Source organism: Pteropus vampyrus, unplaced genomic scaffold (assembly GCF_000151845.1).
Source record: "Pteropus vampyrus isolate Shadow unplaced genomic scaffold, Pvam_2.0 Scaffold554, whole genome shotgun sequence".
Classification (NCBI taxonomy): Eukaryota; Metazoa; Chordata; class Mammalia; order Chiroptera; family Pteropodidae; genus Pteropus; species Pteropus vampyrus.
In genome coordinates this window covers 82139-93764 of record NW_011889335.1, presented here as the reverse complement: position 1 = coordinate 93764, position 11626 = coordinate 82139, and the positions used below count along the sequence as shown (strand labels likewise).

The 11626-nt window shown below is 47.8% G+C and overlaps 1 protein-coding gene and 1 pseudogene across 10 annotated transcripts in view; one reads left to right on the top strand and one right to left on the bottom strand.

Moving 5' to 3' along the window:
* The window catches only part of LOC105308180 (cold shock domain-containing protein 4-like), a 23990-nt gene extending 17847 nt beyond the window's left edge, over positions 1-6143 (bottom strand). For 3 of the 10 annotated variants that reach the window (XR_002777958.1, XR_002777959.1, XR_897280.2), the window contains exon 1: positions 4768-4899. Coding sequence is in view for 2 of the 10 variants with exons in the window: in XM_023525403.1 (XP_023381171.1) it covers positions 5165-5281 (117 nt within the window). In the remaining 8 variants the exon portion in view is untranslated. Of the gene's footprint in view, positions 1-4461; positions 4744-4767; positions 4900-4986; positions 5127-5164 lie in introns of those variants that run through there. The other 7 variants (XR_002777957.1, XM_023525403.1, XR_002777963.1 and 4 more) reach the window with 6 other exon arrangements.
* A 2342-nt stretch (positions 6144-8485) lies between these two features.
* Positions 8486-8604, top strand: LOC111733370 (annotated as a pseudogene).
* Positions 8605-11626: the final 3022 nt, after the last annotated feature.

Here is an 11626-nt window from a genome sequence, read left to right as displayed (position 1 = left end):
GGAGAGCAAAAACCCCACTTTCACTTCTCATTGAAGGAAAAAGACATAAATGTACACGCTAGACTGACTGGGAATTAACTTTACGCTTGCAGTATTTACCAAGCACAATACTCCCCAATAAACTTAAGGATCTTGAAACAATCGAAGCATCCTTCGATAGATGACTGGATAAAGATGTGATACATATATACAATGGAGTGTCACTCAGCCGTCAGAAAAGGCGAAATACTGCCACGTTTGTGACAACATGGATGGATCTCGAGATGATCATGCTAAGCAAAATAAGTCAGACAGAAAAAGTTGAGAACGATATGATTTCACTCACATGTGCAATAGAAAACAAAGCAGCAAATGAACAACACAAACAAAAACTCACAGACACAAACAGTTTAGTGGTTACCAGGAAAGCGAGGGAAGGAGGAAGCAAAGGGGGTCAAATGTATGGCGATGGAAGGAGACTGTGGGTGGTGAACAAACAACAAAATACGCAGATGACATATTATTATGGTACACTCGAAACCTATATAATTTTATTAACCAATGTCACCCCAATAAAGTTATTAAAAATTAATTTAAGAAACATTAAGGATCTCAAGAAAGCAGACATACAAATTTACTTATAACAGGTGGAGCATAACACGCATCCCTTCCCATCGTGAAATACAGTTTACAATGTTTCCACATTTGTTCTCTCATTTGATCCTCCCACTAATTCTGTGCCATAGGAAGGGCGGGGAATTTTATTTCTAGTTCATAAATGAGGAACACAAAGTCCAAAACCCATAGCTGGCCTGGTGATCTGAAACGACAGCTGGGTCGCCAGTGAGCTTTCAGTCCAACCGGGGAGATAAGGCTGAAAAATACAACTAAAGAAGCACTAAAAACTAAACGATATATGAAAAAGATTTCAAAACTTAATGTAACATAAACTCAATATAAGTCTACAATAATCAAGACAGTGTGGTACTGGAATAGGGATAAACATAACAATCAAAGACATAGGACTGAGAAGCGAAAATACGTTTATGGTTAATCGACTTTTGACGAGGATGCCAAGACAATCGATGGAAAAAGAATACTCTTTACAAGACATGGTGCTGGCTCGATCCAATATCTACATGTGAAAGGAGGAACTTAGGGCCCTATCACACATGATCTATAAAAATTAACTCAAAATGGATCAGAGATCTAAACGTCAGAGCTGAAAACATTTTCAATGGCGAACCTAGGAGAAAATATCTGTGATCTTGGGTTCGGTCAAGATTTCTTAGACATGACACCGACAGCATGATCCGTGAAAGAAACAAATGAATAAATTAGACATCATCGATATCCAAAACTTTGGGGCTTCAAAAGACACCATTAGGAAAGTAAAAAGTCAAGCCACATTCTGGGAGAAAATTTTATACATCATACATATGTTAAAGGATCTGTATCCAGGATATAAAAAGAAATTGTAATTCAATTAGAAGACAACACAATTTTTAAATGGGCAAAGGATTTGAGTAGTATTTTTTCCAACAAAGATATAGAAAATAGCAATAAGTACATGAAAAGATATTCGACATCTTTAGACATTAGAAAAATGAAAATTACAAACAATGGGATACCACTCCCCACACCCTAGAATGGTTCGATCAAAAAGAGATGATAACAAGTGCTGACAAGGATGTGGGGGAGTCAGACCCCCCCCGCCCCCCGCTCGTGGGGATGGAAAGGGCACAGCTGCTCTGGGAAACAGTTTGGTGATTCCTCAAAATGTTAAGCATAGACTTACTATACAGCCAAACAATTCCACAATTAGCTAGGTATCTTCCCAAGAGAAATGAAAACGTATGTCCATGCAAAACGTGTGTATGAATGTTCTAGGCAGCATTACTTATAAAATCCCAGAAGCGTCAACAACCCAAATGTCCGTCAGCCGATAGATGGATACGCACACTGTGGCCTACCCAGACAATGGAACGCCAGTTACGGACAAAGACGAAGAATGCGCTGATACCCTCTTGAACACGGATGTGCCTCAACAACGTTACCATGCTAAGTGGGAGAAACCAGTCACAAAGGCCAAATAGTAAGTATTCTGGGATTCCATTTAGTGAACTGTCCCGAACAGGAAATCCGAAGAGACGGGAAGTCAACTGGCCGTTGCTTAGGGCCGGGGAGGGAAACAGGGAGTAACTGCTAATGGGTCCCGGTAGCTTTCTGAGGTGAGGAAAATGTTCTGAATCAGATTATGGTGATGTTTACACAACTCTATAAATATACTGAAAACCACCGATCCATGTGCCTTAATTATGCAAATTATACGTAAATAAAGCTCTCTAAAAAAAGTGGGCAAAAAATTTTAACAGTTGACCAAAAAAGATATGAGTAATCAATAAGCACATGAAAAGATGTTCAAAATCATTAGCCACTGGTAGATACCAACTTCATATCTAACTGGAATGGCTATGTGGCTGTCATCAAAAAGACAGACGGGATGAAGCAGTGGACAACCCAGAACCCTCACGAGTCCCCAGAACCCTCATGAGTCCCCGGAACCCGCGCGAGTCCCCAGTGGGGTGCACTTTGGAAAACAGTTTGGGAGTTTCTTAGAAAGTGAGACACGAACTTACCACAGGAACTGGCGATTCCAGCCCTAGGTGTCTAAGAGAAATGAAAACGTGTCCACACAATGATCTATACGTAAATGTTCCCAATTTTCAGCACTATTTTTATATCTAAAAAGGAAAAGCAGCCCTAATGCCTATCAACTGATGAAAGGGTAAACCAAATGCAGCATGTTCACACTACAGAATATTAGTTCGCAATTAAAAGGAACAAGGTACTGACCTATGCTTCATCACGGATGAACCTCAGAAGCATCTTGCTAAGTGAGCTACGTGAAAGAAGCCTGCAGCAAACACCACATATCATATGATCCCATTTACATAAAACGCAGAAAGAGCCAACGTGGACAGACGGGAAGTAGATTAGCGACTGCTGGAGCTGGGTGGGAATGGGGGTGACTACAAACGGCCATGAAAATGTCCTAACACTGGGCGGTGATGGTTGCACAACCGTGAATGTATGAGAAGTCGCTTCACTGTACACTCTGAAGAAAGCTAAAGGATGCGGTCTTGGTCAGTGCAAGGGCGAGCCCCAAGGCGGGAGCCACAGTCAAGGTGATGAAGGGCGGTGACGGGGCACACCACTGGGGCTTCGCTGGTCGAAGGGTCATTTCTCCTATACAAGTGGTCGTCTGAAACCCCCGGCGGCACGGTCAGCGTGCCTCTCAGTTAAACACCTGCACACGCCCGCACGTGTTCTTCAGCCAAAAAGTACTTGTCGAACACCTACTGTGTACCTCACTGGGTCTGAGCACCTAGTAATTAAAGAAGCAGATTCCAAGTCACGGTCCTTCCAGGGTCACTGCTGAGCCTGACACCTACAAGAGCCCCCAACCCTGGAAAACTGCCTCCTGACCGACACCAACCTTGTTTTGACTTTTCCAGGTCATATGAAATCTGCCAAGAATGAGAAATGACCGAGGCTATGTGCAGTTGGCAGCATGAGCGGGTGTATTAGTTATAAGCAAAGATGAATTATTATAAGTTTCCTTCATCAGGATGGTAGGATGGCTGCAGTCAGACAGTGCGAAGCATCTCAGCAGATTATTACTAAAGTTAAAAATGAGTGAGAGAATTAACTTGTTTCTTGAGAAGTGGGTTACAAGTACTTCGAGCGAAGAGTGACCTCAGAAAGGCAAAATCGGAGTTTCCTCGGGGTCTGCATCATCAGCGGTCGGCATTAGGTCCCCAATGGGGATCCCACCCAGCGGAAGAGCTGTAAAACCTCCAGCCTACACCGCGAACCAAGAAAACGCTCCTGAATTTTCTCACTGTGGAAGTTAGACCCCGTAGGGCTATCGGAATGGGGTGAAGCCATCCACGTTTAAGCGGTTCTGCTGACAAGGGCTGCTTACTTTACAATTTTCAGGTGTTAGCAAAGGTAGGTCTTAAAGTTAGAGCACAGTGGATATAAAATACCCTCGGGTCCTCATTTGGGGGCAGCTTATTCATCAGACCAAGAAACGGTGAAAATGGCAGATGGAACCTCACGATTTATCCACATCTAAATTTCCACAGTTGCATCAAAAACATTTCAGATCCCAACTCGAAATCACCTGCCCTTTCGAGCAGCTGGCGCTTGTCATCTCTGGACCGAAGGCAAGGACCCGTGAGTGGCTGTAAAGGAAAGACATGTCTGCCAAGAGCATGTGCCCAGACTACGGTCCGCGGAAGGCCGCACGCAGCATCCCTCAACAGTCACAGCAACTGTGACGAACTAACCGGTGTCGGTGGTTTAATTAGCACTCACAAGGCACCTCAGGCTTGACACGTCGGCTTATCTCGGCCCCTCGTCCACCCAGCCCAGCGCCCGCCCTTGGAACCGCAGTGTGCAGAGCGCGGGCACCACCTGGCCTTACGCGCCGAGTCCCTCAGGCCTTGCAGGGAGCCGCACGCACTTTTGAGGGGCGCTGGTGTCCAGTCCCTGGGAGCGTACGGGTCCAGCGGCGGCAGGGTCCCGCACGTCTGCGCAGGCGCGGCCAGAGAGCCCGCTACTCGGGCCCCGCCCACCCCGGGCTCCGCCCCACAAGTGGGCGCGGGCGGCTCCCCACAGGCCTCCTCCCAGACAGGGCCGCCGGGAGACGCGAAGCCCACTGAGGGCCCACCCACGGATTCCACCTTGCCGTTCCTAACGCCCCGGCCCCGGGGGGCTCACCGCATCCCCCGGCACCTGCAGCTCCTCCGGCCTCCGCCGTCGCCAGCGGCCCAGCGCTAGAGTGTCCATTTGGCCCACAGGCCAGAGTCTGCAGACTACTCATCCACACCTGAGGCCTGGCCCCGCCCACGGCGCCGCGTCCACGCCCCCTACCCCACGTGTCCCAGGGAAGCCAATGAGAGGCGGGGGCGGGGCTCCGCAGGACCGCGTGAGTCTTACCCGCGAGTGCCGCAGGCGGGAGTCGGGGAGACCAGAGTCTTCCAGACAGAGGGAGACATTTCCCCCAGGTCATTATTTCTCAAACAGTGCCGGACTATCACCTCTCCGATCACTGAATCAGCAGTGAGGCTCCGAAGAACCTACTCTTTACGGGTCCCGCCACGCTTTGATTACAGAACTTGGATCGGCTGTACAAGCGGCCGCCTCCTCGCTCTTGTGATTGGTCACCGAGCCCCGTGCGGTCGTCTTCCCGTGGCTGGTTGGCTGGTAGACGGCACAGGGAGCCAATCAGCATGGGCGAGGCTGCGGTGGGAAGTCTGGGAGTTGTAGTCCAGAGCAGGCGGCCTCACTTCCGCTGGGAGCGGGACCCTGGGGCTACGCGCCGTGCTGTGGTGTCCAGCCAGGTTTTCCCCCGTGCACAGTGGCTTCTGGGTCGGAGACTCGTGGGCGCCTACTTCTCTGCAGGTTGGGCAGAAGGGGAAACCGAGGCCTCCTCCCGCTCTCTCGGGGGTGGGGTTCGGCCCATGTGCCTCGAGAGCAGGGTCCCTGCGCCGGACCTTCGCAAACCGCGGGCTTGGGCCGGCCCAGCGCTGGGCCGAGCTGCACTGCGCTCTGGCTCCTCGGTTCTTGGAGTTTGTTCACACCTGTCCAGGCTGGAGAGTGCTCAGGTTCGGTCGTCTCCGCACCCTGCCACCCTCCCCACCGCGTGGGCACAGCCCCGGGACCCACATTGATTAGTTAAAGTGGGTCTAAGCCAGTCTTTTGCTTTGGCTAACGATGGGCGGTGACCTAGCTTCGTCAGTGGGAAGTAAAGGAGGTCTGTTAGGGGCTGGGCTCTGGGGAAGAGTTCCTTCCTGTTCACTCTTCTGTTGCAGCGTAAGGCTCCTTTATTAACTTGGTGAAATGCATGAAGCCCTACTCAGCTGGGCAGGCATGCCTGCAGCATGATCGGTGGCAAATTAAGTAGCTAGTCTGCCCGTTTTCATTTATGAAAGATAATGACTAATAGGGTACTGTGAGGATTTAAATGAGGCATTTACATATAAAGTACTCTGAACAATGCCTGACATAAACGGAGTGCTCAGCAAATGGTTTGGTGCCGCCATTGTGCTCCTAGCATTGATCTTGCCACTAGTGCACATGCTGTATCAGAAACCCTGGGGGCTTCCAGAATGATAAATAAGTTCTGGGCAAGTAATGTCAACCGATGGTCATTGGAGCGAATTCAGTGCCATCTTGAATCCCCGATTTGGAGTGCCGGCGAAGGAAACTTCTGTGCAAACACAGCAGGACCGTACAGCACAGGTGTGGGATAGCTCAATAGTGTTACAGATCAACTGTAAGGAACGAGGAGGCTGTGAGAGGTCCTGGAGCAAGCACCCTCCAGAGGTGGGGCAAATACTTCTTTTTCAAATCACAGGAGCAAATACTTCTTTTTCAAATCACAGGAGCTGACTCCCCTCTCGTGGTCCCTGATTGTCTGTCCTCAAGCAACGGAAGACTCCCAAGTTCTCACAGTTTGATTGGCCCAAAAAGCACTGTCCTGATTGGTCAGTGAAGTTGATAGGGACTATGGTTGTAGCAGCTCCAACTGGGGAAAGTCCCAGTCATATTGGTTGAAATATAATTCCAGGAACTCCTTTATAAGAGTGGGCTCAGCTGGCAGGAACACAGTGTGGGTGGGCAGTTTGGCTCCACGGGCAGACAACTTGGTGCAGAATTCTCCTCGGAAGTGTGGTTTTGCAGAGGCCCAACTGGTAGGCTCTGTTCTTAAGTTTTAACCCAGTTAGCCACCAATAACCCCTCTTAATAGGTATCATCTTAGGGTAACATACTATGTACAACATGGCGATTATGGTTAACAATACTGTGTTGTATATTTGAAAGTTGCTAAGAGTAGGTTTTAAAAGTTCTCGCCACATGTAACCATATGAGGCGATAAATGTGTTGATGTGTTAATTAACCTTATTTTGCAATATGTACATGTATCAAATTATGTTGTATACCTTAAGCTTACACAGTGTTATATATCAATTACATCTCAGTAAAGCTGGGCAGGGGCAAACCTCTTTGTTTTTAGATGTGTTGGAATTCAGAATTTGGGGCATTTTTTTTGCAGTATATAACCCTGTATAAAACATTTCCAGCAGGGTCTGGGACAACAGCCTAAAATCAAACACAATAGTTCTGAAGCAAAGATGTGTGACAAATAGTCACCCTAAGTGGGACATCTAAAGGCTATAAATGCTCAGATCAGTTCAAATTAGTTTACTCCAAATTTCAGGAGAAACTTCTGATTTTCAAAACGTTTGCATTTCAGAATTGAAACGATACTATTGTGCACCTGTACTGTTACCTCTGCTAGAGACCACCACTGGGGAATGGGCTTGGGGGGCGGAGCTTAGCCCCTGAACTGGCCACAGAACCTCTCCTTGGCCAAACTCTACCCAGGCTCCTCTGGATTCTAAACTACGCCCCGAGTTCTGGGCTTCCGTCTCTACATTGTCCAGTTTTAGCAAGAATCGTGGTAAGTCAGCTTAACTAGAACCCCCGACCGTTGAGAGCTGATGGGGTCATCATGCCTCACCTTCTCTCGGTGATGTCTCATTACTCTGGCCTGCCTTCAGCAAGAGTCCTCTTTGGGTGGTTAGCAGGACTCCTCCCTTACTCTGATGTTTCCTCTTCGCAATCTTCTATCACTGACCCTACCCACCCCCGACCTTGCTCCTTGGCTGTAAATACCCACTTGGCCCTGTATTCGGAGTCGATCCTAATCACTCCCCTACTGCATACCCCATTACGATGGTCCCTATACCTGTCATGGTCCCCCTGAATAAAGTCTGCCTTGCTATGTTTTGACAAGCCTCATGAGTACTTTTTTCTCTAATACTATATACAGCAATAGGTATATTTAGAAAGATGCAATGTAGCTTAGCACAGTTTACCAAACATCAGTCGTTTGGGTACCACTCACGCATGCGTACTAACCTCTCCTATCGTTTACCCAGTATATTTATCTTCTTACTGTCTCACATTTTTGAAAATTTTAAAAATAATGTAAAATATCTATAATGTGAGATTCTCCCTCTTGTCTCTGCAGTTACATCTTAAGTTTCTGTGTTCAAGTCAAAATGTTAGTCAAGAGTGGCCGGTCGGGATTGTCGCCAGGGCCCGTGTTTGGCCCTCGTCTTCCGCCTCGGGGTTCTCTGCAGCGCACAGGCAGCCTGCACGGCCCGCTCACTGTGGACAGGGCGCCCCACCCCAGGAGGAGTAGAGTCTGGAGGGTGCTCTTCTCCCTGGACGGTCAGCACGTGTTCATTTTGCAAAGGGTCACAGCTTTGTTCTGATGTCATTTTAGCCCAGGTTGTATTTTTTTTTTTTTTTATGGCAAGACAGTATAAGATTTTCTAAATGTAATCCTCATAATGATATGGCCTATTTTATTATGGCAGAAAATAAAATGCCCTACTGCTTTTAAACTTTCAAAATAATTTCTCTAGTCTACGGCCACGCCACCCTGAACAAGCCCGATCCCGTCTGATCTTGAGAGCAACGCAGGTTCGGGCCTGGTTAGTACTTGGATGGGAGACCACCTAGGAGGACCAGGTGCTGTAAGCATGAAAAATAAAAATAAGGGATTGCAAACTGACAAGGTCCTTGCAATCTGTGAGGTCAACCAAGGATTGCCTCGCCTAAAATAGTAATAATAATAATAATAATAATTACATGGAGACCATCGTGATCTAAGCTAGTGCCCTGAATTATTTCCTGCTTTTGTAAATGTGCTCTTCGGGGATGACCAAAAATAGATCGTTATTTACTATTGAAAGACTTTATGACCAGCCCAGTGAGGGATTTACATGATCCTGGGTAAAGCTTATGCCCCGATCCACCCCCTACAGTAACTGTGAACACTCACTACACGCAGAAGGCAAGGATTTTCTGTCGTGTTGCATTTTCTTCATAGGTGCCGTAGATAAATAAAAATATTAATAAACCACAAATACGCCTCCTGAAACCAATAGCTTTAGGCTTGACCGGAAGCGTTAATTGTATCTCATTCTAACTTATTCTTGCTCCTCTCCTTAATGTTTCTTAAACGGCAGACACCACTGTACGTTCTGTGCTATGCTATGTTTCAACAATAGATGGAAATTTTAGCATGTTTTATATTTCATCCTAAAATTTTTTCATTTACGAGTGCATGAAGTCACATTGGTTATGTTTGATAATCCGTTCTTGGCAGGTGTTTTCGCATAAGTTATAGGGTGCTTTGCCTCTCAGCTCTCAGCCTACTACAGAGAAACCTCGGCACATGGAGATATGACTGATGCCGCATTAGTGTGTGGGTTGGAAATAATAAGGATTATAAATGACTCACTGGGTATAGAAAATAAGGAGAGAAGACTTATTGGGGAGAAGTCAAAAAACCTCGCTCTCTCTATGCACAGCCGAAAGAAAGCACCATGAAAGATATATTACTGTTCACCTTTTTATTTCTAAGGGGGGTTTTATTAACCCCTTTTTATTAATCAAAATAAATTGATTGCCAGTGAATGCAATATTTTCTGACTGTTCGAAATTACAAAACAAAAGCAAAGGCACGCAAACTCACATATTACCTCCTCCGGTAAATAAGAGACAAACCTCCTCCAACAAGATCACCAAATAGTGTTTAAGATTGTATGGCTGTTCTTTAAAACAGGATGTTTCATTTAAGAGTAGCAGCAGACAGGCCTTGGCTCATCTGGGATTCTGCTTTCTCCTGCCGTGGCAGTGATCAAGCATTCCGGAACACTGTTCTTTCATATTTATGTCTCATCATAAAAGGACAGTTCTGTAGGGTTAATACAGATATGGCCAATACAAACTTGGTTCTGGGCAAGGAATGAGATAATGACCTGATTCACAGGGAGGGGGAACCGGGTGGCCAGGAATCCATTGACAAGTGCAGCCTGAAGAGGGGTCCAGTCACTTCTAACTGTGACCCAGTGATGGAGAATGTGCAGAAACGAGAAAATACACATTTCTCCCCAGTGGGTGAGACAGCATCCCTCCCAGTCACCATGAGTGTGGGAGGAAGGCCTGAGTGTTTAATAGGAAAAGACCCATCGGTTTAGAAGATGAGGCCACGTGGTACCCCCCACGAGGAGGGGCTGAGGGTGGGGGGGGTCGCAGGCTGCCTGTGACTGAAGACCCCCTGCACCGACCCGGCTTTTTGCCTCGTCCCACCCAGCCCTTGGGCAGCGGGCCGCACGCCTGGCAGAGCTGTCCTGTCTTGTCTGTACAGACCGGCCAGCGTGGCTTAGCACCGTGCCCCCGCCCCTCTCCGAGACCCGGGACAGCAACAGCTGGCCATCTCAGGGTCCCGCACATCTGTCCTTGCTCACGGGAAGACTTTCCCCCTCCTCCTGCTCTTCATAGTTAGTCTAAGAGAATGGGCGCCGCAGTCGGAAGTCCAAGGCGCTGCTGGCGTCGAGATGTCTTCCGATTAAAACCAAGCGCACGTGTTTCGTGGGAATGAGTGAATAATAGGCACTAACTTGAAGTCTTAGGCTAATAATGGAGTCGCCAGCAGGTGTTCGCTTCACTCTGATGGGAGGATGCAACCAGACACTTGAACTGCTGCTGCGGTATCGTGAGAACCTGAAGTACTGACCCGTTTACTTCATATGCATCCTACAGGGCGTAGGGCCTACACATCATTTAAAACTCAGTGGTTTGCTTTTTTCCTTTCTTATTTGTTTGGTTCTAGAGGAAAGAATTTAAAGTCAGCAATCATTCCACAGAAAAATCATCCCAGCCATCGAAATCGAAGTGGGCAGACCCATTTGGAGACCCTCTGAACTGGAATCCTTGCAGAATTTGAAACAAATCCCAACTGATCACATTGTTCAGGGTTATTTTCTTATGTCGCCACTTTCCTGAAGTGTCCCTGAGCCTCCCTGGGAGCAGCTGCTGACATCCGGCCACAGGGGCCTCCCCACTGACTGAGTGGGGGCCACTGTGGCAGCCAGCATCACACAGCCCAGGCTGGACAGCTCTGGAAGAGGCTCAGGAATACAGACTTCAGATAATTAAAAAACTACTCTTTATTCCTTTGACCTGCACCTGGGGGAAATGTCACTGTTATGTTTTCAAGGAGAGAGAGAATGAGGAGGAAGACACTGTGGCACTTTTGAGCTATTGTGGCAAACGTAAGACTGTGGTGGCCATTGATTTAACTAAGGCTAAACCGGTGAGCCCTCCAGGTCGGGGAGGCCTCTGCCGTGTGAGAGAACCGGGGATGAACTCTGTCCTTTGGCCACAGCTGTGTCTTTAAGGGGCGTGCGTGTGTCCTCAGTGCTCTCACATCTCTGGACTCTGACTTCCTCCCACAGACAGGAAGGGGCAGCTCTGCTCATGGTGCCCGCCGGACACTCCAGACGTCCACTCCACAAGGTGGCATCTCTGTGTAAAAGCTGCCTGTGAGAGAGTACCAAGGTCAGCGGGATGGAACACCCGTGAGCTTGTGCGAGGCAGCACACGTGGGGACCCAGTGTCTGGAAGAGTCCTTGTGGAGATGTGACCGGTTGGAGCCACACGGCCTGAAGGGTCTTGCCTGGTTACAACTTCTTAGCATAGGGGATGTAGCCAATCT